The following is a 26,815-nucleotide window of genomic DNA, read 5'->3' as shown; positions in this document are numbered from 1 at the left end:
ATTTAAATGAAGCCAAGACTTCCAGTTTACAGAAAGTCAACAAAATTCACCTGCTATTATAGCATTTTCAACTAATGAAAAAAGTTATCTTTCAGCTACAGTGTGTGAGTGTGTATGTGTGTGTATGTGTGTGTGTGTGTGTGTGTGTGTGAGAGTGAGAGAGAGAGAGAGAGAGAGAGAGAGAGAGAGAGAGAGAGAGAGAGACAGAAAGAGACAAAGAGAGACAGAGAGGGACAGAGAGAGACAGAGAGGGAAGAGAAGAGAGAGAGAGAGAGAGATGCTCATGTATGTGTCCATCAAAGGTCAACAATCAGTGGGTGTGTTTCTTCCTCTCTCACTCTCCACCTTACTTTTATGAGACAGTCTCTACTGTCCCTGGAGCTCAGATGAGAGTGGCTAGCCAGTGGGAGCCCGGGATGTGCCCCTGTCCTCATCCCAGTACCATGTTTACAGCCATGCCCACCGTGCTCTGCTTCTGCACAAGCCACACCAGATCCCACACAGGCAAGCTCTCATTCCTAAGCAGCAGTCTTTACCACTGAGGCCTCTCCTCTGCCCAGACCTTCTCACATTAATATCAAATCTGGGGTAATCTCATTAAATCAATGGTATGCAAATGGTGACTCTGGAGCCAGGAAAGTTGCTGACTCTATGCTAAAGAGCTGTGTGAAAATAAGGTATGGGCAGTGGATTAGTTGGAGGTTGGGACAGAAGGTGGAGGAACAATTAAGGAATGACTCTGTAGTGGGTAACTACCAACCATTCAAAAATATCTTAAACTCAACCACACTGCATTTTGTTCCACATATATCTCAGGTTTGTCTCAAGAGCAATAAGAATCTCCACTCAGTAACAGGAGTTCGCGGACATCAAGTTACAGTTAAATCTGACAATATTAAACTGGGCTTTGCAAATGGGTTGGCAGTTGTACAATGTCTATTAGCACTGCTCACTCATTACAATTAAGACTCACATGTTATGAAGACATCTTATTATGAAAAAACAATGTAAGCTGCAATAACTAACATGGTCTACTCCACAGCATTGAAAATTGGCTAAGTCAAAAAGAGTACTAGCCCCTTTCTGGTAAGTGCACCAAAAATGCCATTAGTCAACTATATGCAAACCTCATGACCCACAGCAAATACACATGCACATGCGCACACACATTCACAAAAGATCACAATAATGACAGTGACAACAGCTGCTGACAGGTACATGCAAGGCATCTATTCTGTTCAGCTCCCTTAGGCATCAGTTCTATAAATAAAACCCTTCTGTTATCCCCGCTTTACAGATAGGAAAAGGGGCACTGGCAGGAGCGTTAGCTGCCCAAGGTCACATTCCAGCTGATGGAGAGAGTCTGCTCTGGGGCCCACACTATGCTCCTCTCTCCCAAGTGACAAAGTGTAAGTGGGACTCTCCCCACAGCCACACTGGACAGGAGTGGGGTCTTGTCCAGCACTCTGCCTAGAATGAGCTGTAATATTTGGTAGGTAAATGGATGCTCCAAACAATACCGGGCTTCCCTGACACAGCCTGTCAGGATCGTTTTAGAGCAGTGGCTCTCAACCTTCCCAATGCTGTGACCCCTTAGTACAGTTCCTCATGTTGTGGTGACCCCCAATCAAAAAGTTATTTCATTGCTGCTTCATAACTCTAATTTCACTTCTGTTATGAATCAGAATGTAACTATCTGGTATGCAGAATAGCTGATATTTGAACCTGTGAAAGAGTCATTCTCTCAACAAAAGGAGTCTCAACCCCGATGTTGAGAAGCATTGATGTAAAGAACCATTATGTCTGGTCCATCCTGACTTATAGGCCTACCTAGATCAGCCCACTCTTTCTTTCTTTGTGTTTGTTTGTTTGTTTGTTTTTAATAGAGAGATATACTATGCTGTCCAGGCTGATATTGAACTCTCTCTGTTGTCTAGGCTGGCCATGAGCTTGCCAATCCTCCTGCCTCAGCTTTCCAAGTTCTGGGATCACAGGTATGCACTACCCCACCTGGTCACCAAGGATACAAGCCTTTTGCCTTTTTCTGGATTTTCGGGCTCAGGGTCTAACAAAAGGAAGGTTCAAACTGACATTAACAAAATGCCAGCAGCATCACAGCCTACATTATAAAAAATAAATTAAAACTAAAAAATCCCCAGAAGTTCACTAGCTGGCTTTGCCAAATGCCAAAACAAGCATTTGAAACTATAAAGTACATAAGGACTGCTAAGCATGGCTGTATGTGGACTCGGTGGATTACGTGGGTAAACCCAGGATAGAAGTGCCATCCCTGAGTGCCATCAGACCAGCTTAATCTCACAAGCATGCCACTTACTGGACAACTGCTTCTCCTTTTATTGCCCCATCTCTAAAGCGGGAGACCACTGGAGCTTACCCCGCACTGCTAAGACCATATTAAATGTGATAACTGATGGGTGGGAGTTTGGGCTACAGCAAGACCCTGTCTCAAAACACAAGAGTAGTCTGGAAAGAAAACAGTTGATAGCAGGTTCATCCCAAGCTCCTAGGTAGGCAGTAAGTAGTAGGTATGTTAGTAGCTCTAGCCTTCTTTTCTAAAGGATGGTTACTTTAGATAATAACAATTGCGATACAACACTAATTCTTCTTGAGCATAGAAACAAGCATATAGGGGCCGAGGAGACGGCTTTTGGATGAAGACCTCGCCTCACAGGTTTAGGGATCTGAGTTTAGATACTCCCAAATTATGTAAAGCCAGGCAGTGATATATCTCAGTCACCCAGTGCTCCCTCAGTGAGGTGAGAGATGGTTGTCTTCTGACTTCCACAAGCAGAAAGAGGTGTGTGCCTGTACGCATGGCACATGCACACTCATGCATGCACACACAGAGACAAAGACACACACACACACACACACACACACTCAACAGCTCCTGCAACAAAACTTACCTAAGGAAAGACAGCTGATAACAGAATGAATGCTATTAATGCTCATTTGCATGTGCACCTTCTCAAACTTTTTAAATAAGAATGGGGCCTTTTGTTTTATTTTGCTTTGGTTTGTTATTTTGGAGGTTTATTGGGGGTGGTGGTTGTTTGTTTGTTTTTGTTTTTGATTTTGCGTTGACATGGTTGTGGGCCAGGTTTTGGCCTTGTTTTGTTTTGTGTAGTTTAAAAAATCAAGCCTAACCCCCACCCCCACTCCCCCACAAGCACTAAGCAGGAGCTCCCGCACTGAGATGTATTTCTATGAGGTAGTTTTGTTTTCCAATTTCTGATGCCCTGTAGTCTGGTCTGAAGCAAAGCAGGGTCCTGCAGGTGCTGCATACAGCAACTGACAGCAGACTTGGCTACTAGGCTGCAGGGCGGGGGAAAAAGCCAAAAACAAGCAGCCATAGCGCTCCATCCTTCACTCTGTCAACTGAGAGCTAGGTCTCACCCTTGAAAGGAGGGGCCAAAGAACATTTCAGAAACAAGCTTCCAAGAGCTGGGAATATAGCTCACTGATAGAGTGCTCACTGAGCATCTATAGAACCTTGGTTTAATCTCCAGCACTGAAAGGGGTTGTAGAGAAAGAAAAAGCAGACGAATGAAGTCCTAACAAAGAGGTAAAACAGAGGGACAAAGAACTGAGTGCACAGAGCTCCCAGGAGCCCTTTATTCTATGTCTCTACATGCACTCTCTCCCCAACTCACGTGGCAATATGAAGTGTTTTGGCAAGAACTGTCAGAATCAAATCAATTAAGGTATCAAGTGGAGAGAAGAAAATACATGTGCCTGACAACCAGGCTCACAATATGAGCATGAGAAATCTCCTGACTCAGGCGTAAGCAGCTCACCAAGCAAAGGTTCACGCCAACCCGGCATGCCCAAGGCTTCCCAATCAACCAAGGCCTGTGCTAAAACTTAACCATAAGATTACAAGATAATGCCCTGGCATTTACATATGGAAGGCTGCCAAAAGCAATTCTGTGACCTCTTTACCAGTAATCATTCTTGCCATGTGGGTATAAGGGTGTTTCTCAACCCTACTCTACTCTCTTGGCAAGAAGAAGGGAGGGAGGGAGGGAGGGAGGGAGGAAGGGAGGGGAGGAAAGAAGGAAGGAAAGAAGTAAAGAAGGAAGGAAGGAAGGGAGGGAGGGAGGAGAGAGGGGGAAGGGAAAGGAAAGGAAAAGAAAAATATTTCAACTACAAATACAAAATAAACCATAATTCTGCTTTATTTAAAAAAAAAAAAAAAAAAAAGAGGTGGACACTCCTAATCCTAGAGCATAACCCAAATCACAGGATTGTCTTACTGGTCAGCCTTAGCAAGTGAAGTGAAGGGCAGCTACAGATGTATATCACAACCCATCTCACCCTCATGAACAAGCACTCGAGGACTCTCAGAACACCCACGCCCCTCCCCAGCCTTTTTCGGCCCCTACCTCACTCACTAGGCCCCTCTTTCCCCATCAACAGCCTGTCTTACTCACTTGACCCCTGCAGACTTGGCCTGCAGAGCGCTGCTCCAGAAATCATCCACATTGTCTGGTTCAGCAAAGGCCTGAAGGCAGGCACTGAATGGGATCTTGGCTCGCACCAGCTCAGGTAGGGGTCTTCTGTTGGCTTCTGCTTCCCTCCGCATGAGTTCATAGGTGATCAGCTCATCTGAGGAAAAGCAGGGAAGGCAGGAACCTGCAATCACTCTTTTCCTGAGTCACACCCTCTGGGAAAGTGCATTTCCCTGTAGGTCAGGACTGATGCCTTGTCTGTCCATTCCAGAGACGCCTGCCCAAAGACCCTTCCCAAGACCAATAAGCTTTGTGGATCCAGAAACATTTTTTGCTTCCATTTTTAAAATCCTCTTTTATTTTTGCTATTTCTCTTTGAGACCAACTAGAGAGAAGTGAGTTCAGGCCAGATTGTGAGTGGGACATGAATGGTGGCCTCAGGAAGCTGCTCTTCCATTTTCTCACCCAGCAATACTGCTCCTATACAGACTTTACACCAAAGTTCAGCAGTTGTCTGGGAGCCAGAGGCACTTCCCCCCATCCCCACCCCACCCCCACCCCCACTCCCACCCCTGGGAAGAAACTGAGGCTGAAGGTCAAAACTAACCAATCACTGGCAGGCCTAGATTTAAAGCCCTAGTCAACAAACACAGATGAGGCCTAGAAGGAGTTCATTCAAGGGGTCAGAGTTGGGGAATGATCAGGCAGGGGGAGGGAGGAAGCAGAAGGAAGGGAAGAGAAAAAGCTCCCACTGCCAACTTCAGGCTGTCCCCAAAGTGACAGGACCAAGGGAAAGATGTAAATGTGTAAATGAGAAGAACTGTCCCTGAGCGACATGCTGCCAGATGAGGTGGCTGTGGACCTGGGCTCTGTAAGGAGCATGTCCTTGAGGATTTACCTCAGGCCTCTAATCCACTGCCTGGAGGCCTCTCAGGGCAACTCTACTTATAAAGTGATCAAACAAGTACTGAGGGAAAAGAAGTAAGTGTACTAGGGACCTCTTAGGAGCGAGCTACAGATTGGCTCCCACTTTGACACTAACTACACACAGTTAAAACATCACGTGTACTTTGAATGTCAACCAAAAAGATTCCCTCCTAGTAGATCCGCTTGTGCACATATGCATTTTCTAAAACACCTCCTAAAAGCTTTTAAATCCCCTCTCTGTCCAAAGTTTATAGTGTACTACTTCTATCTATACAAGGTTAGACATTACTAGAAATCCAGAAAGTAAGTTAGAAATCTCTTTTCGTAAAAAGAGTACCACCCACAGAGTACAGTGAAAGCTATTAAGATCAAAACTGCTCCATTCTGTTAAGCCCTAACAACTAAATAAATAAAGCAAGAGTTAAAAGAGGGGGTCCTATGGTTATACCTGATACACAAGCCAGCACAAGAGCATCTGGAACCACAGCCTTGCATGAAAGATGCTTCAGTAATGATGCCTGCTCAGCCTGAAGCCTGGGATTAATTACCTTGGGCCACCAATTCAAACAACACTCCTCCTTTTGCATTTAAAAAGATCCCTCTGCTTCCCCAGCCTTAAACACACAGAGGACTCTCTATAGCATTTGTATCTCATTTGAAATGAGACTTTCGCACCAACATTGATTTTACTAAAGTCGTTATCACTAAGGCTGACAGAACTGAACAGAACATGTGAGGCTGAGGTGAGCAAGGAAAAGCAATAGTTCCTGCTGATGGCTCATATTGATTGTCAACTTGACAGGCTCTCCAGCCAGCTAGGAGATAAGCCTCCAGGCACAGCTGTCAGGGATTATCTAGATTAGTTTAGCCCAGAGCGATGCCAGTGAGGGATCATCTTGGTTAGGTTAACTGAAGTGGGAAGATCCACCCTAAAGAGGAGTCTCACCAGTAGTGGCCTAGACTGCACAAGGACAAAAAGCAAGTCAAACAAGAGGCATTCATCTCCCTCTACTTCCTGCCTTGAAAAGGTAATATAGCCAGCTCCTGTCAACACGACTTTCCTTGCATGATGGAATATATGCTGCAACTTTGACTCAAAATAAACCCACCTTTCCTTCTTCCCTTCCTTTCTCCCTCCCTCCCTCCCTCCCTCCCTCCCTCCTTCCTTTTTTCAGGCATTTTATGGCAACAAAAGGAAAACTAAGACAGCCATCATTCTCAAAAGGCAACAAACCACACACTTCACAGCCTTACATACCTTGTATAATGAGCAAAAATCTAAACATAGTCCAAAGCTGTATGCACTTACAGAAAAATGAAAATAATCTCATCTTAAGTCAACAGAATCATCTGTAGGGTTGATTCTGATGCAAAGGTCCTCTTCCCGAATTGGTTCTTGATCCATCAATAAAGATACTAGTGACCAAGGACTAAAGACAGGGCAGGACACTTAGAGTTGCTCAGGAGGACACAGGCAGGACAGGGGTGGGAGTGGGGGGAGCCTGAAGGAGTGGCAGGAGATAAAGCCAACAGTCATGTGAGTTTTCAGTTTGGAATGGCCAATGGCCACTCTATCCAATTATGTCTGGGGCGGCCGGAAAGGTTTAGTGGTGCTCAATCATTGAGTTAGCAAAGTCATTCTATGATTAACTGGCATGTCTCTCTGTGTGTGTGTGTGTGTGTGTGTGTGTGTGTGTGTGTACAGTGCACACTATCACAGTGACTTAAGTTCCCCCTAAAGTAGCCATAGGATCTCGGAGTGGGTTGACCTTTACACAGATGGCAGGAACCCACAAATGAGCAATCCAACAACCATTTTGCCTTTTCTTCTCTAAGACAGTGACTGTAAGGAAGACCATCTATCTTGTGAGCTCAGACTGATAGCATGGGGAAAAGCCATGCCCCAGAAAGGTTGCATGGAGGTTTTCTCCTCCATTTCAAAGTCCAAGCATTCTTCTATTGGGTCTCACCATACAAACTTGTGTCTGCCACAGATTACTTCCAGAAGGCCTGCTTTTAAAACCCAAATGCAAAGCTTAGTTGCTTCCCAAGATGGCACACCTAGCATCCAGAGATGCATTTCCATCAAGCTTCACACCACGGCATGTTACCAATGACAAGAGAGAATCTCGCACCCACATCACCACAAATAACCTGCCCACAATTATGCTGGCTCGTGCCTAACCATGAACCACATTCTCTAGGTTCCAGAGTAGCTCCTGTCTATAACACTTCTAAAAAGCCTGCCAGGATACACTTAGACCCTCCATGGAAAGTCACATGGGGACTTAAAAAAGTGAGAGGTAAGGTGCAACCCAAACAGTGCCCCATCTCAGTGACTGAGCACCTCATCTCTGGTGCAGGTCTCGAATGGAGACACACGAAGTTCTTTTCCCTTGGGGGACTGTTACCTTTGTTGGTTGCTGCCTCCATGGCCACAGGTAACTGCATTAGGTAGTCCACCCTCTCCGTGTAGCGAACCTTTCTGGTCTGACAGCATTGAATTCGCTCCTCCACCAAAAACCGGAAAACATCACTTGGGTTTTCTGAGCCAATGCGATTCCTCTGAAGGTCAGATAATACCAGGTTAGCAGGTACAGGGAAATGAAGCTATGAAAGAAAAACAGCATAACTTTGATTCTGGCATCGAGGTCTTGCTTTACTGAGCATTATCAGAGTAGACCAGACTAAGACAGTGGGATTTATGTAGTATCCTCAAATGAGGGGTTGGGTAGTACGATTACAAAGCCATTAAAACCATAGAAGACAGATAGATGGGCATGGGTGTAATTAGAGGAAGGAAGGAAGCTAACAAAATAGAGGAAAAATACTGTCCTGGGAAAACCAAGATATGTTTGATAAAATTCCAAATGCACTCAATGTAAACTATATGTAAATAAAGAAAACATGCTGTATTAGGATACTTAAGGATATGGTAACATCCTTCCAACAGATTAAGGGAAAACACTGCTAACAAACAGAATTCACACATGGTTGGGAAATGACTGACGGGTCAGCTGCCAAAATGTTAACAGCAGAAGTTGCTACTATGGCAACTCTGATGTTCTCCTCTGTAAGACACTTTCATAATAGTGTGGTCATGGGGAAGACTGCTGGTTTGGTTTGGTTTGGTTTGGTTTGGTTTGGTTTGGTTTGGTTTGGTTTAAGGTGAATGAAAGGCTTTACTCTGGAATTCTTCACGACTTCCATGTGATTCAGCTCAGTTGCATTAGAAGTGGGATTGCTTGAGTGGTACCTGGGTATCAAGTACCTGGAGGGGCTCTCAATGGGCTCTGTCCAGAGACCAAACACTGCTGGAAGTTAGTCTGGTGTGGTGTATAACGAATGCTAAATTTTGAACCCCAAGATCTGGTTGCCCCAGACAAGTGAATTCTCAGGTACACCAGCTCCCCAATTTGCTGTGTAAACATTGCTCCCCAATTTTAGACAAAAGGGAGAGAAGAAGAAGAAAGAGGAGAAAGAGGAGGGAGAGAGCAGGTCTCCATTAGATATGATGGGCCAGGAGCACATGCCTGAGTGACATAGACCCTGAGGACAGACTGATGGAGCAGAAATAACCTTGGTGAGACAGCAAATACTGGGGAGTGCAGCTGGAGAAGTAGCCAGACTGGCACTAGAAACATAGATTGGGGTAATTCCCTCAGTAATTGTGTTACTGCTGAATAACTAAATAATAGCGTCAGTCTCTTTTATTTAGAAGTTAGCCAGGGATAGAAATAAATGTATTAATTTACATTTGATATCCAACATAACAGCATAAATCTAAACTTAAAAAGTTCCATGTGAAGACAATACAAGCACTCCCCAGGATCAGAGCAGATTCCTAGCTCTGTAGGAAGCTGCCCAGTCCAACATGGCTGGGATACAAGGCCGGGACAGCAGTGGGTAGCAAGCCAACTCATGGGTTCAGAACTACACAACAGTTTCCCTCAGGTTTTCCTCAAAGCACTGGCCTGCTCAGGAGGAGTCTGATTCAATGAGGCAGGTCCTGGTTACAGGTAGAAGACCAAAATGCCTCTTGTCGGTAAGCAGAAAGACAGACAGGGGCCATGGCCAAGCACAGCAGAATATCCAAGCTGAAATGCAGACTAAGAGTCACACAGAAGATAGCCAAAGCAACAGAACTTCTGATCACATAAAAAACGTTTAAAAATCATGCTTTTGTGCTAAGGAAAGACAGACACTGGATATAAAACAACATAGACATAATAAAATAAAGTCTCCAAAGGAGAGAAAAAGAGAAATAGATAAAAATGTTTTTAATGGTATGTAGATACTAAAATAAACAAATAAATAGCATAATCAATAATTAAAAATTTAAATAATAAAATAAGTCTTCATAGAGAGACTTAGAGAGATAAATATACATATATATTATGTGTGTGTATATATATACAGACACACACACACACACACACATACACACACACATGTATTTCCATGTTAAAAGATAGAAAACACTGTAAAGGGGGCATTTTGACCCTGTATGGATTTGTTTTGACTATCAACATACAAATAATATGTTCAGTAATAAATATAGTTCTATGTATCCTTTTTAGAAAGAAAAGTAACTTAGATGAAGAAAGAACTGATGAATCAGATCAACATATATATGTAATAACTTCAGAATGTAAAGCAGGAAATGTGTTATGGTGGAGAGGAGATCTTACATTTCTCCCAATAGGAAAAGAAAAGCTGTCTCCCATCCAAATTAGTAAAATTCAGATTTGACAAGGGGAGACCTCCTGAAGACCTTGGCTACAAACAAAAGGAAAGAGATCAAGAAGACCAAACAAAACAGGTAGCCACATTTGAGACCGGCTGAGACATGAATATCTATGTGTAATCAATCAATAAACCTTGTTGGCTACAAAATTTTCAGGACTAATCATAAAAATGTATATTGCAGTTTGGCTACAGTCTAAACTAGCTTATAATAGAGATAGATACACTTCACCTGCTCAAACAAAGACCAAAGACTCTCCATTAACTGATCTGTGCACCTTGCACATTCCACATATATGCTAATACAGTACTATATATGCTGAGGGCCATGCAGCAGGAACAACAAACTGCTTTAGAACTCATGGAACGCTGCCCAGTGGTTAGCACAGCCATGAGGGGTGTGCTTTGGTGACGCATGACCCCAAGGACTACATGTCCTGAGGACTTCATGCTGTTATGGAGCTCTGCTCTGCTTGCTGCCCTCACATCCCTCTTGATCTAAGAATTGTATGAAAACTCTAAGGGGGCTTCTAGCCCCTCACTGGGCAGTATCTCTGGCACTCATAGTAATAATACTTGACCCCTTTCAGGCATTGCTGCTGGAGCAGATTAATGATCCAATCACTACCCTAGAGAAGAACTTATAGATGTAGATTGTCAGCAATGACCACTATCCTTAGAAAACATTTGGAAAAATAAAATTGTTAGTGAAGCTAGGTTAAGATGCTTTTGCTACTGGCTGTGACGTAGAAAATCTTGGGGAACAATTTGAAGTTCAGAAAGGCAAACTCTTTTTTTTTAAGGAATATAAAACTATTTATTGACCACTGTTCACCATTGTTTACAATAAAACAATATTCAGTCGGATGACATTCTGATACTACAAAGTTACTTTTCTGGTTCATTGAACCAGAGTCCAAATACTGAAAAGATTGATCCTACCAGTAAGGAATAAGTCAGGGTAAAGAAAAAGCATGCAGGTCATTAATTGATATTAGCAAATCTTGTTCGCTCACTTAGTCAGCAGGTCTTGAATTGCCAACGATAGCTCCAACCACAATTCTATTTCCATATCAAAAAGATTCCATGAATCATAACCTTTTAGTACAGACTTTATCTTTCTACAAAGGAAGGGTTCACCAGAGGAACCTTTACACAGACTGGCTATCCTGGACCTGCCTCTGTAGACCAGCTGGCCTCTTAAGTCAGAGCTCCATCTGCCTCTAGAGTGCTGGGATTAAAGGTGTGCACCACCACACTGCAGAAAGGCAAACTCTTAATAGTTAACTTAGGAATTTTTTTTTTATCGTCAAGAAACAAGAACGATGGCAGCACTGGCTGACGTGACTCTCACTGAGGCTGACTGGTGATGACTGATTCCTTCTACTGAGTTTTGCCCTCGGCTTCCTGATACTGTTGAATAAGAATTTCTGATGAATAGTCTGCATTCTGAAGATTTAAAGTAGATGTGACTGATTTTTATATAAAAGTTTAGATTTGTAATTCTTTAAGGTTCTTACAAGATTACTTGTAAAGATAAATAATACAATAATTACTCCTTTCTTTGTAACCACAATTTGCTGCCTGCCAGTAAGAGAAAGTGACTGAGAGAACTACTCTGCTTGCTCACACTTTGTTAATCTATAACACGTTGCTTAGTTACAGATGTATGTAGAACTTAGAGAATAATTTGTTTTCTTTACCTGTACTATAATAAGGTTATTTCTTATAAACTGTTGGGGAACATACTGTTTTTTCATAACCATTCACTAGAAGAAAACTAAAATGTAATCACATTGTGATTTTACACTGCTTGAAAGATTTTGCTGGGATATATAAGCTATGGGAGAAAGAATAAAGTGGTTGGAAAAGTGTTCTTTCCACCCATCAACTGTATGCTTATATGTATATATGTGTATGTGTGAGATGCTTGAAGCCTGCTTGTTGGAGTTTTGCTCCATCTATTCACTGTGTGAGTGTGTATATGTCTGTCTGCACACACATCTATATGCATGAATATATCTATGTATCTATGTATGCATGTATGTATGTATTTATATGTATTAAGTTACTGAAGTCTGCCTTTTGCTTCATCTACTCAGTTTGTATGTATATGTACATGTGAATTTTCTCTCTTTCCTTTTCTATCTTGCAGGCTCCAAGGAGTTAAGAGTTCAGAGATTTTTGCTGGCCACAGGGAATACCAGCCCCAGTAAATTAAGTTGTTTTTTCCCCTCAGAAAAAAGTCTGCTGAGTAACTTCTCTAATCACTGGCTGCCACAGGCAGCAGTCCCTGTCAGTATCTAGACTGACCCCCAAGAGCAGCTCTAAGCACTGACTCCCACTTGCTGCCTGCCTCAGTTTACCTCCTGGATGCCAAAGCTTTTCATTAGTATGTATATTACTTTTGAGAGCTTATATGTTCACAGAGACTAACAACCAGACAAAAAGTCCAAACAAGATCCACCCTCAGGGATGCTGAGATTCTGAGACATACTGTTCCAGCATCCTGCTTTTTCCTCAAAAGACTTGCTTCCAAGACAACTTCAAATCAACTGGCACAAATTGTCCAACATCACAGATTATTCCAGTCAAGACTTCATTTAAAGCTGTACTTTCTCAGCATACAGAGACTAGACAACAAACACTATAGCTAGGTTTCTTAAGACTAGTAACCATTATTCAAATTTGGGGCAGGGGGTCAAAAATGAATTCTTCACCCCAAATCAATAGGAAGCAATTTTAAGAGAGGAATGTCCCATTCACTTAAGGTGGTATGGGTAGTTTTTGGTTGTTTGTTGGGTGAAAGATGCTTTTTGTTATAAAAGGGTTGGTTACAATTTATTAAATGGTCTTGATCAGGAACAATACCAGGTAAAAGAGGTTAGACTCGGGGATATCTTGCCTTTTCTCTATTCTTCTTTCCTTCTTATGTAGAGGGAAAGAGGTTGAAAAGAGAAAGAGGGGATATACGAATATTATAGAAATAATAGAAAAAGGGGGTAGATTTTGAAATCTACTCTTAAATCAAAGAACACTTTATAGCCAATAATCTTACATTGCTATGAATCTCTATATAGTGACACATATTTAGGTTATATTTTGTTACATTGATATAAATCTTTATATATTGATATATATTAAGGTTATATTTTGTTATATTGATATAGATCTTTGTATAATGGTGCAAAGATTGAGGTTGTTTTCGTAATAACATACGTTGTATACATGTTTTCAATTCTTATTTGAGATATTATACCTAGATGATACTCATTAATGTAATGTAAAGTTCTAGTTCCTTTTAAAGCTACTATTACAAACTTTTTAGGATAATTAAAAAATGCAAGTTAATAATCAGTCAAACCTATGGTCATGTTAGGCACTAGACTAGTTTATCACAAAATAGTCTTCCTAGGTTGAACAGAGTAAAAAACTAAAAACCTATTCAGATATGCTAAGGTATATTCAGAGATAGCAAGCTGCCACTGGGAAAAACTGCCCTTGTTCCAAATGCAGACAAAATCGGCAATGGGCAAGCATCATGCAGGAAAGTCGACTGCTGTACTCTGCCAAGACAGGGTAAGCAGACCTTCATAATTCCTGCTCCACAGAAAAGTCTGTCCAATATTCTGGGACAGAAGGCTAAAGATAGAGGAACTGCAAAGTTTTAGAGCAATTCTGGGGGACTGTTCAAGCAGCCAACTTTCTCTGTCATTTCTATAATTTTTGGAAGCTGCTTGCCTGAACTTCTTGCAGACTCTGGTAATATTTATTCCTTCTCAGTTCTCTGATGGGGTTGAAGACTAGACAGTTACAGTCTAAAAATTAAGTTTAAGTTGTTTAGGATTTTTAAAAAAATGATTTGAGCTCAAAGCAAATGTTTTAAATTAGTAATACAAGTTATGATAGAAATGATTTAGGTACACAACTCTAAACTCACCAAGATAGGATAGATAAAAAAATACTTTATCCAACACTGCAAACTACAAATGGACTGGGTATTATAAATGTAACTCCTACCTAATAGTTTTCATAATTGCTTCATATTTGTTACATCTCGTTTATTACTATAAGAGAAAAAAAACTTTTCATTTAAACAAAAAGAAGGAAATGTTGGGGGTTTGTTCTGGTGCTGTGTATAGAAATGCTAAATTTTAAACCCCAAGGTTTGGTTTCCACCAGACAAGTGAATTCTCATGTACACTGGCCTTTGCTGTGTAAACCTTGCTCCCCAATTTTAAATAAAAGTGGCTACAGCCAATTACTGGGGAGAAGAGAGGTAGGCGAGGCTTTGGTTACTGGGGTAGGGGCCACAGGTAGGGACCACGAGGAGAGTGAAAGGAGGAGGAAGGGAGAGGAGAAGGAGAAAGAGGAGAAAGAAGGGAGAGAGCAGGTCTCTATTAGACATGATGGGCCAAGAGCACATGCTCGAGTGAAATGGATCCTGAGGACAGACTGATGGAGCAGAAATAACCCAGGCGAAACTCAAACAGCAAGAACTGGGGAGCGCAGCTGGGGAAGTAGCCAGTCTAGCACTCGAAACATAAATTAGGGGTAATTCCCTCAATGATTATGCTAATGCTCAATAAATAAATCTAGCCTCAGTCTCTTTCATTTGGAAGCTAGCCAGGAATAGAAATAAATTTATTAATCTACAAAACACACTGATATAACACACACACAGCATGAAAGGCATACAATCCAGCAGCACCTGGAACCCAAATTTGAGAGGCTGTCACATCGAGTATGCATAGCCGAGACAGCCACCAAGAGGCCCAGTGAGTGACAGAGGTGAAGAGAAGAGGGCTTTTATCAAGCCATTGCTTGATCAAACAGCAGCTTGTTGCGTTTCTGACCTCCCCAGTGGATGCTCTCAAGACTTACCTCTACCAGATTGACCAAATGCAAGAAAAACTCCTGGGCATCCTGCTGTCTGTTGGAGGAGAATTCCGGGTGGCTCTTGCTGACAAAGGCCTTGAACATGCGTGGAGAGATCCCATTCTGCTGAGGCTACAGTATAAAGACAAGATCATCTTAAATATGTGAAAACCTGCTACTGTCATTCTGCTAAGGAGACATAGCAATAAAAATGACTCCTGGTGACATACTGCTATATTCACAGATCAGAGTCTCACTCAGCCCATATCAGAGGAGCTTCTTGCCATAGCTGGTGATTGACTATCTGGACCCATCATGTGGAGACCCAAAACAGAGGCAGAGAGTGAGAGACTTTATAAAGCACCCAGTCCTAACTGGTAAGTCTTTGTTAAACTCTCCCCTTCAAAGCTCAGGGATCTATTCAGAAGAGGGGGCAGAAACATTGTAAGCACCAGAAGTGCTGGGCGACCCCAAGGAAACAGTGTCTTCCAGACAGAGCAGAACTGATACACATATGAACTCACAGAGACGGTGACAGCAGGCACAGAACCCGCAGGGGCTCAGCCTCGGAAAAATCACAGCCCTGAGATGGAGAAGTGAATGCACAATCCCACCTCTAACACAGAAACTGTCTGCAATGGTACTTGCTGATAAAAGGAAAATCAGGTTTCTTCTATGGAGCATCACTGAATATATCAACACTCCAGGGCAGGCCCTACGGCCAGGAGTTGTTAGCAACACAAAATAAACTCCATGTTTTGCTTTGTTTTAAATTTTTGTCTTATGCCAGGAAAGCAAGAGCCTCCCAAGACCCCACGGGGATGACATTAGCTGAAATACCCCTACAAAAGAGAGGAAGAACCTGTCAAGACCATATCCAGAGGTTAGGCATGGCCCCCTGATTGAGGGATAGGGCCACCCACCCATCTCCAAAATTTTAATCCAGAATTGTTCCTGTCTAAAGGAAATACAGGGACAAAGAGTAGAGCAGAGACTGAAGAAGGGTCATCCTGAGACTGCCCCACCTGGGGATCCAGCCCACATGCAGACACCAAACCCAGACACTATTCCTGATGCCAAGAAGTACTTGCTGACAGGAGCCTGATACAGCTGTCTCCTGAGAGGCTCTGCCAGAGCCTGACCAATACAGATGCAGACGCTGGCAGCCAACCTTCGGACGGAGCACAGGGACCCCAATGGAGGAGTTAGGGGAAAGACTGAAGGAGCTGAAGGGGTCTTAACTGGCATCAATGGGAGGGGAAGCCCTGGTCCTGTGAAGGCTTGATACCCCAATCTAGAGGTGGGAGTGGGTGGATGGGTGGGGGAGCACCCTCATAGAAGCAGGGTAAGGGGGGATGGGATAGGGGGGTTGCAGAGGGGAAACCGGGAAAGGAGATAACATTTGAAATATAAATAAATAAAATATCCAATTAAAAAGTTTTTTGTCTTACTAAACTTTTTGTTTGACTTTTAGTGTTTTGTTTTGTTTTGTTTTTAGAGAAAGAAGAAAGAACATGAAGCTGGGTAGGTAAAGAAGCTCTGAGAGGAGTTAATGGAGGAGAAGTAAGTAAATAAAAGCACTAAATTAAAGAAAATCGGTAGCCAGCTCCTCCCCAACATAATTGAAGCCTGAGTGGCAAATTGGTTGGGTCTAACTGTAAATTCTACCTTTCCAATGAGAAAAAAAAGTTAACCATGACAAAAGGCAGCATCTACAGGGTACTTAGCGTGTGTCAGACACTGTCCTATAAACTGTGCGAGAACAGGGGTGGCTCAATCAGTAAAGTGCTCACCTAGTAGGTGTGAAGCCTGGGGTTCCGTCCCCAGCACCCCAGAAAGCAGATGTGGGGTATAAAACTGTAATCACAGCACCCAGGAGGCAGAGGCAAGAAGATCAGAAGTTCAATGACGCCCTTAGCTGCATAGCAAGTCCAAGACTAGCCTGGAATCCACGAGACTGTTTAAAAATATATAGACACATACATATATGTGTATGAATGGTTACAGAGAGGGACACGTACATATCAAAACCTTTATACCGAAACCTTACGTAAAAACCAATTAGAACTCTATATAAGGACTCAGAGGTAAGGACAGTGGGTGGCCAAGGCTCCACTGTGTAAACAGGCATGAAGCCCACTATCTTGGCTCTAAGTTGACTCTCGACCACTCACTTTGTAAAAATGGTGGCCCAGAGTCTTCAAAATAGCAACCGCCAAGGGAACCCGTGGTATGACACGGGGACTGTATTTACTCTCCCCCATCAGTAAGTAAAAATGAGACCAACTAAAATTAGAGAGAGGGCCACAGTGCTCAGACTCTCTCCCAGATGCTTATGCATGGTTTTGCAACAACATGCAGGCACACAGCCAGACTGCCTGGTGTTTCAATTAATAAGGAGGCAGAGAGCTAGCTGGGGGCTTCCGGCACATCTGAGCAATGGTTGATGGTATTTCTGACCAGGCAGACATCTCAACCTGTCCCTAACACAAGATTACAAGAAAGTTGCTGGTCACTTTTAGCCCTGTAGAGTAGCTGCAGAAAGGACTGTTCGTATTTATTATTGCTCTGAATAACAGATATGATACAAATGGGTCAGCGTTCAGCCTGAAGGCAGCATGGACGTACCAGTGCCGTGGATGCAAAGTTCTACCAGCAGCCTCCTTCACCAGCAGCCACTTCAGGCCCAACTGTGAGAGTGCTAACACTCTATCACAGACAGTATCCTAGACAGTCTTTTCTCCTTCTCCTGTTTGTTTTATTATCTGACTTAAAACAACCAGACTGAAGCTGGCTAATTATAGCTATGGAATAAGATGGTGGAGGAAACAACCTGGAAAGACACTGTGCCTATGAAATGTGCTTTTCCTTGTTAAAAAAAAAAAAAAAGACAAAAATGTTACATTTACCCATCAACACAAACTAAAGAAAGCCAAGCCCCAGGCTTACAGGGAAAGCCCTACCACCTCTCAATGCAGCAAGGATGCTGGTTACCTCAGATGATGGAAAACCCAGAATGGTGCCAAAAAGATTTAATTTGGGAATCAGATAAGCTGTCCAGGACACTCTTTCTCTGAATACACAACTTCTTCACGCATGCTATTTGCTGAAGAAAAAGATTCAAAAGCACTCGTCTATCATGCAGGAGAGTCTGGGTTTGGTCCTCAGCTTAGATAGATAGATAGATAGATAGATAGATAGATAGATAGATAGATAGATAGATAGATAGATATCAAGAACAAATATTTAAAGACATGGTAGAGCAAAGATCAAATACTGGGCTGGGAGACGACTCAGCAGTTAAAGAGTGCTTATTGCTCTTCCCAGGTTCAGTTTCCAGCACCCATATACTGGACTGCTCACAACCACGAAATCCCAGTTGTAGCCTCCACTAGCACTTGCACACACACGCACACACGCACGCGCACACACACACAAACAAAAGTAAAATTGTCTCTTAAAAAATTCAAACATTAACTGGGCGGTGGTGGCACATGCCTTTAATCCCAGCACTTGGGAGGCAGAGGCAGGCAGATTTCTGAGTTCAAGGCCAACCTGGTCTACAAAAGGAGTTCCAGGACAGCCAGGGCTATACAGAGAAACCCTGTCTCGGGAAAAAAAAAAAAAAAAAAAAAGAAAGAAAGATAAAGGAAGGAAAGAAGGAAGGAAGGAAGGAAGGGAGGGAGGGAGGGAGGGAGGGAGGAAGGAAGGAAGGAAGGAAGGAAGGAAGGAAGGAAGGAAGAAAGAAAGAAAGAAAGAAAGAAAGAAAGGAAGGAAGGAAGGAAGGAAGGAAGGAAGGAAGGAAGGAAGGAAGAAAGAGTCCAAATATTGGTTGTTGGTTGGCCTTGTCAATGTGACACAAACTTAGACACATTTGAGAAGAGTCCAGCACAATTGAGACAATGCCTCTATAAGAGCGGCCCACAGTCAATCCTGTAGACAAGGCACTTTCGTTATTATTGATTGATAAGGGAAGACTGAACCCATTTTGAATGGTACAACCCCTGGGTAAACGGTCCCAGGGCGTATAAGAGAGCAGGTTGAGCAAGTCATGAGGAGCAAGCCACCAGCAGTATTCCTCCATGGCCTGTTTCAGTTCCTACCTCCAGGCTCCTACTCTGCTTAAGTTCCTGTCCTGATTTAACTCAGTGATGGACTATAAACTGGAAGTGTAGGACAAAATAAACCCTTTCCTCTCCAGGTTGCTTTTCGTCCTGGAGTTTTACCACACCAATAGAAACCATAACTACAATATTGGGAATCTTTTTCATAGATGAAATAGTTAACTGAGATACTACTAGAAAGCTAGGCTTGCCCTTGGTCTGTAGCAGATGATTTGATATCACGATACATATCTATCAGAAATGAACCAAGATACAAGACAAAAGGCAGAGGTAAGAAGTGAAAAGCCCAGGCTATTGAGCTGGCTGGTGATTTGAATACTTGAAATGGCCCATCCAAGCAAGTGCTGGAGCAAGGTCACACACTTGTCCACAGCAGCTGCACAGGCACCAGATGGACTGAGGCAACTCCGAAGTCCACAGTGTTCCACCTTTGCAAGACCTTTCTGCATGGATTTCTGTTTCCGTGCAAGAAGAGCTTGGCTCTCAACGGGCATGGTGTGACATGAGCTACCAACAGAAAATAGTTCCCTCCACCTTTCCACTGCCAATAAAAGTAGAGAGGTCTGCTTGGAGCTATGGTCTATTTGAAAAACTGCTTAAAACCCAGGACATGCCCAGGACTGCAAAATAAAACAAAACAAATACACACACACACACACACACACACACACACACACACACACACACACACACGTTCAGTTCAACCTCTACCCTGAATGTCACAGGAGCTGTATAGATGTGAAACCAAAGACCTGCTCCCATTCCCCCCCCCCACAGACAAGAGCTCTCCACTGCCAGGGAGGGCCATGGTCATGAGTTTTTTTTTTTTTTCCTTTTAACTTTGTTTGTTGGTTGGTTGGTTGGTTGGTTGGTTGGTTGGTTGGTTGGTTGGTTTAGAGTAGGACCTCATTTAGCCCAGGTTGGCCTTGAGCTTACTATCTATGTACCTTGAATTTCTGATCTTCCTGTCTCCAACTCCTTTGTTTACAAACAAAGTCCAGTAATGCAGTCATGTGAAGAAATTTATGAGTGCTTGTGAGAAAACTCCAAGAAAACAAGACAAGAGCCTTATGTCTTCGGTTTCCTTAAAACACAGAACTGTTCTTGAAATGTGTTTTCCTGCTCCTCCCAGGAAGTGCGAGTTTACGTCAGATTACTCATTATTGCTATCCAATTAGATGTTTAAACTATACTTTATATACCTCTGTGGGAAAACATATCTTTGCCAAGTGTATCTTGTCCTTGTAATTGATAGAGATTGAGTTTGTGAGAACCTTACTCATGTGATTTTTTTCCCTTAACCCTCAGAGTCTAAACTGTCTGATGCTCTGAATAAACTTGGCTGTTGTATGTGACTTCAGTCTGTCTCAGTTATTGGCTCCATTCCCTGATGTTCCATGGGACATGTGACACTCTGTGGTAGGATCACAGCCCTGTGACACCACATTCAGTCTACACAGGGCTGGGAATAGAACTCAGGATTTCAAGCATGTTAGACCAGCACTCTCCCAATTAAATATCCCAAGCCCTTTGGGATCCTTTCTCAAGGCCACTGGGTCCTGGTTCTACACTGCAGGGAAGGGTTTTCTAAGTCATCTAGACTAAAGGTCACAAACCCACATGCCAGGAACATTAAACAGATCACAAGTCACAGGGATTGGAGTCAGCTGGGAATCATGCCCTTCCATGTACAGGAGGTCTGCCAGTGGGCTCCAGCTGCCACGGAGGGACGAGGACTTGGATATTATGTCGGAACCAAGAAAACATATTCATCAGCCAAATACGGCCTGAGTAAGGCAGTCGTACCCTAGACAAGCAGAGCAGAGGTTCCCACCTGCCTATCAAGGACATCATGATAATAGCCAAATGCAGTTTTATATCCAGACACTGCTAACCTGAAGAGTTTACACTTCCTCAAATAAGGAGATTCTAAAAGCACAAAAATGGTCATAAAATACATACAGATTTACCATCATTAGAGAGCAAACTCTTGAAAGTGCCCCTTCTCCCCACAACACACACACCTGCAGCCATCTGAAGGTTGTGGCTCCATGAGCTGTATTCAGTCACACAGCCCTTCAGGACTAGACTCCTTGTCTCTACCAGACAAGGCAGAGGCTGCCCCTACGACAACTACGGAAGGCCCAGCACAGCCTGTACAATGTCCCAGAGTAATGATATCAAAACACATTTTAAAAAAACCAATCATCTTTCCCTCAAACTTTCATAGAAGCTAGAGAAAGAAGCCTGGATGATCCACCCCTATCCAAACACACTTTCCACTGTGTCCGCAGTGAAGGCCTCCTCATGGTCTGGTGGATTTATAGGCTTTCTGCTGCAATGCTGGGTAACAAGATGCTCTGAGAAGGTGTGTTCTCCCTATCCACCCCTTGACTCTCCTGGGTTCTTTAAGCAAAGCATCTGTTTCCCTCCCTCCCCTCTTCCTAACCTTCTTCCTTTCCCCATCCAGATACCTATGTGGATACACTCCCTGCATCCTCTTTCGCTCTTTTTCCCCCTCCCACCAGCAGCTGGCTCCATATGACCAAGCACGAGCTCTCGTCTCACTTCTGCTCTAAATTACCCTAGTAGTTCAGGACAGCTGACCTAACTGGGGAGCACAGAGCTCTCAAACTCCAGACCCAGCATGGGACAGGCCTGAGCCCTAAGTGAACAGGTGAACACAGGTATTCTGAAGAGATAACAGTGGGTGGAGAGATAGGTCTGGATTTCACTCAGGATGTCTGTGGCCATAAACACAAGGCATGCTGGATCCAGCTACACAGACCAGACCATGCACTGCACATTGCCATAGGACACCAATCAAAAAAAGAGCAGGCTGTAAGCAGTCCCCTCTGGAGCTGTGTAACAGAGAAGTCCAGAGAGTAAATAGCAGCCCAGGGTGCACATGGAGATCCATCAAGCTCAACTTTCAATTCGTGTATCAATTAGCAAATAGCTAACTACCTTTCCCTGATTAAGCATGCTGGGAAAGCACTCTTAACTTTCCAACAGCAAGAAGTTAACAGAAATTGCTAATCCTCAGCTCTGGGGAGGGGCTGAGAAAGCCATGTGCTGTGGTTTAACAAAAGAGAATCTGTAGCAAGCACTCTAGAAGCTGAAAAGGAGCATCAAGAGTTCATCAAGGTTGGCCGATAAACGTCAGGAAACTCAAGAAACTAACAAGACTCAGGAAGGTTCAACACTTAGAAAACTGTTCTATAAGCAATGAGCAAGTCTGAGGGAGAGGAAGCTCTTCAATAGAACTCTCAGCAAATTGGAGAGCTAGCTATAGGGATGCTGCTTGCCCAAGTCATTGCCTTTGCTGGGGTGGGCTGGCTTTGTGGCATCCATACTTCTCTCATCCTGATTCCTCTAAGTACTCTCCAAGAAACGCATTGGTTCACCAAACCACACTTGGATAGACCATTCATTACTTTAGAATGTTGTGGGTATGCTACCTTCAGTAAGTATATGCTGTTCGTATCTCTGCAGGAAAAGTTATACTGCACTGACCTACATGGGGAGAGTCTTTCTAGAAGGAAGAAAAGGGAGTGGGGAAGGAGTGGAAAGGAAGAGATGGAGAGAAGAAAGGAGGGAGATAGGGGACCTAGCAAAAACATCTGGAACTTAAGATTTAAAAAAAAAACCCACAAACTGGGCAGTGGTGGTGCATAGCTTTACTCCCAGCACTTGGGAGGCAGAGGCAGGCAAATCTACTCGAGTCTGAGACCATCCTGGTCTACAGACTGAGTTCCAGGATAGGCAGGGCTACATGGAGAAACTCTATCTTGGCAAAAAATAAAATTAAATTAAAAAAATAAAATAAAATAAAAAATGGGCCCTGACTGGATGGGAGGAAGGGGATAGTTTTTAAGCTTCGTGCTTCCAGTTCCAGCTCTGCCTAAGAAAATCACAAATGAGGGCACACATATGGCCCCTGTGCGACCCAAGACAGTGGGAACTCTGATACCCTCTAAGTACTCTCCAAGAAACGCATTGGTTCACCAAACCACACTTGGATAGACCATTCATTACTTTAGAATGTTGTGGGTATGCTACCTTCAGTAAGTATAAGCTCACGGGTATCCTGACAGCTCACTGAATTTACAACAGCCCCTTTGCCAACCCGTGGAATCCCATATCACTAACCAAAGTCAAGTTGGCATTCGGGGACACGTACCTTGTGCTCCTCCTTCATCACCTGTTCAATGAGCTCAGATTTCACTGGAGGCTTCGAGTACTGGCCAGAGAGGAGGCCATGTCCCAACTTAGTCCTAGCCAGGAGAGAGACAAACAATAAAGAGGCCACTGCTGTTTCCCAAAGAGATGTGAAGATGACCCATGAGTTCTTGTAGCGGGGCTGCTCTCTATCCGGATTCCTCACAAACAGCTTGGTATTCTGACTCCACTGTCAAAGTTTCCTCAGTACTTTATAACTTTATTAATCTCTTCTTATAAAGGTAACACACACCCATTCTAGAACACTTAAAAATACAGAAAATAAAGAAGAAAAAAGAATTGCCTTCAACTCAGCAGTAACCAATGCAAACACCCCACCAGAAACTTAAAACACAGCACTGGGCACTTACATTTGTGTGTTGAAGTCCTGCGTTGGATCTAACGGTGAGTAGTCAAATATCCTTGGGAGGTTTCCTACATACCTAGGAGACAACAGCATAGTCACCACATAGAAATGGGACAACAGACGCAAGTGGTCACTCTACAGCCATCCAGCTGAGGAAAGGCTTTCTTGAGTTCCTCCCTCAGAGCAGACTCTCGAGCTATCCCCAAATCAGGAAGCTTCCATCAATGGGTTTCACCATCCTTAGAGTAGCACCCTTCAGATGTGCCAATCTCCTCACCTGAGACACAAGCTTAACATTTCGCATTCTGCCAACAGTCCCCCACATCACCCGGACATATCAGAAACCATGTTGCCACAATCACTGCTTCAAAGACATATGGCATCCAGCAAATGGGGAGGCTAAGGCAAGAAGGTTGCAAGTTCAAAGCCAGCCTTCTTGTACTATACTGTAAGAGCCTGCCCCATGCAAAACAGGTAAGGTTATTGACAGCCTTCTTCTTTAGCCAAAGTGATGGGCATATCCTAAACTCTCCCTAACTCAGTTGCAGACTTCCTTCTCTGTCTTCATAGAGTCTTTTTCTTGCATGTGAATTCCACTCTATCACTCTATTGAAAGTCCCCATCCTCAGTAACAGACCATTATGGCCTAACATCAATAATAATCTCACTGGAATTTGTTCAGAACGATGTTTCCTCACAATGATGTTCCTTCCCTAAGCCTGACCATGTTCTTGGTTAAAAATCTCTACTTGTCCTCGTTGGAGTCATGGCCAAGCCCTCAGGATGGTCCGTCTTGAATAGAGATCTGCTATATTATCTTAGCAAGTATTTACATAACATTTTCCTTTAGTGATGGGAATCATGTCAATCATTTCAAAATGAAGGTATCAGCAATGACATCTACCCTAACTACCTTTCTTGAGGTAAGGCTTCCTGTGTGGCTGAGGAATTTTTCATTACATCCCTATGACCAAGGGGTTAACATTGTCATTACCCTATGAGAGAAATAAGAACTGAGGTGCCATTTTCCTAGGTAGCATCCAAGGTACCCATGAGTAAGTGCTGGAGCCCAAGATGCCACTACACACACACACACACACACACACACACACACACACACACACACACACACTCATACCTAGCCTGGCTTCAAAGCTGAGTTCTGAAACTTTGCAGGCTGTCGCAGTTTGGCTACCCTTTCTCCCAGCAGACCACAATCTTAACCAAACAGTACTAGCCTTAACTCTGACATCTGATATTAACATGTCATCCCTCCACTCCCACAGTTCACTGCCTCTTCACTCTCTCTACTTCTTGGTGTTGTTTTCTTGTGACTTGAGACAGGGTGTTGTCACTCTACAGCCCAGGCTGACCTCTGGTCTCCTTGCCCACTTCTCTGATCTCATTTGTAAGCTCTCTACCCTGTCCAGGATGCTCTAGCTACTCATCATCCTCACCCCTGCTTCAAGACCAGGCCACCACTGTCTCTTTTCCAGATGCTTGGTAACTTTCTCAGGTCTGTTGGACGCCTCCTCCCCAGACTGGGCAACTCACCATCACCCTCCCAGTTCCCTGCTGATGGCTCAACTTCTTAACCTCCATTGCTAGCTGGAATTACTCTTATATAATTCTGCATGATTATCTGTGACTGAAAAGCCCATACTAAAATGCGAAGACAGAGACTCCATGTAGACAGTATCTACAAGTAACAGAATAGTGTCTGACATGCTTGGTACACAGCTACCAAATGAACAGACTCATATCATCTGTGAACTTAAGGTCCCAGGAAAAAGAAAAGCTGTACCTGAGTTACATATTCTACAAGCAAATGACTGAACTTAAAAGATTATGGAGAGTTAAAACGTAACAGACCAGAGCTAAATTATCTTGGGCTATTTTTAGTTCCTTTGAAAGACATTCGTTGACCATTCTTGTAATACATCTAACCTAACAGCCTGGAACTATTAAGGTCTTTACAATGTATTCTTAGTAGACTGTTAGCTTCCACGAATCCCAAAGCTAAAATGTCATCAGATAGTATCTATAACAGAGATGTCCCCTCTTTGCTGTGACCTGTGTACCTGTAGTCCTCAACAACACTTTGGATTTATTACTTTCTTTGTTCTCTAACTAATAAATTCTCATATGACCAATTCACAGTGAGCTTGTCTTTTGGGGCAACCTGAATACATGTTTTTTGGACATAGTCACACATTTGACCCAAGAGTAAACAATCTGTATTTCCTTGGAGATAAGAATTATGCTTCCACACTGAAGTGTCTCATCACCAATTTCATCAAATGATTACCAATAGCCAAACAGGAAATGTACTACCAAACTTGGATGCCTGTCTCTGAAGGCCACATGTTGTTTAAGGCTGGTTCCCCAACCTGTGGCATTATTGGAAAGTAGGGCCTCGTGTGAAGACAAAGTCACTGGGGACGTGCCTTCAAGATTCAGTGGGAGTTCTTCACACTGCACAAAGCATCCATGAATGACTCTTATCCACCACACATTATTGCTACCGTGTACTATGTGTACTGGTTGGTTCTGTGTGTCAACTTGACACAAGCAAAAGTCATCAAAGAGGAAGGAACCTCCATTGAAGAAATGTCTCCATAAGATGCACTGTAGGGCATTTTCTCAATTAGTGATCATGGAGAAGGGCCCAGCCTATTATGGGTGGTGCTATCCCTGGGCTGGTGTTTCTGGGGTTTATAAGAAGCAAGCCGAACAAGCCATGTGAAGCAAGCCATTAGTAGCACCCCTACATTGCCTCTGCAATAGTTCCTACCTCCGGGTTCAAGTCTTGCTTTAGTTCCTGTCCTGGCTTTCTCCAGTGATGGACTATGCTCTAGAAGTGGAAGCCGGATAAACCCTTTCCTCCCCAATTTGCTAGGTTTTTTGGTTGGGTGGGTAGGTGGGTGGGTGGCTGGTTGATTGGGTGGGTGGGTGGGTGGTTGATTGGTTGGTTGGTTGGGTGGGTGGGTGAGTGGGTGGGTGGTTGGGTGGGTGGGTGGGTGAGTGTGGGTGGGTGGGTGGATGGTTGATTGGGTGGGTGGGTGGGTAGGTGGGTGGGT

General features: G+C 43.4%; 1 protein-coding gene across 6 annotated transcripts in view; it reads right to left on the bottom strand.

Annotated features, from left to right (window-relative positions):
* Usp13 (ubiquitin specific peptidase 13 (isopeptidase T-3)) overlaps nt 1-26,815 on the bottom strand; it is a 121,793-nt gene that overhangs the window by 28,157 nt on the left and 66,821 nt on the right. For 5 of the 6 annotated variants that reach the window (XR_003954401.1, XR_003954400.1, XM_006535555.4 and 2 more), the window contains 5 exons: nt 23,740-23,811; nt 23,331-23,424; nt 15,030-15,155; nt 7,811-7,964; nt 4,455-4,629 (listed from right to left, as the gene is read on the bottom strand). Coding sequence is in view for 4 of the 6 variants with exons in the window: in XM_006535555.4 (XP_006535618.1) it covers nt 4,455-4,629; nt 7,811-7,964; nt 15,030-15,155; nt 23,331-23,424; nt 23,740-23,811 (621 nt within the window). In the remaining 2 variants the exon portion in view is untranslated. The remainder of the gene's footprint in view (nt 1-4,454; nt 4,630-7,810; nt 7,965-15,029; nt 15,156-23,330; nt 23,425-23,739; nt 23,812-26,815) is intronic. The other variant, XM_006535553.4, reaches the window with a different exon arrangement.

The sequence above is a fragment of the Mus musculus genome, chromosome 3 (assembly GCF_000001635.26).
Source record: "Mus musculus strain C57BL/6J chromosome 3, GRCm38.p6 C57BL/6J".
In the NCBI taxonomy this organism is placed as follows: Eukaryota; Metazoa; Chordata; class Mammalia; order Rodentia; family Muridae; genus Mus; species Mus musculus.
The sequence above is the reverse complement of the archived record's forward strand: the minus strand, read 5'-3'. Positions and strand labels throughout refer to the sequence as shown.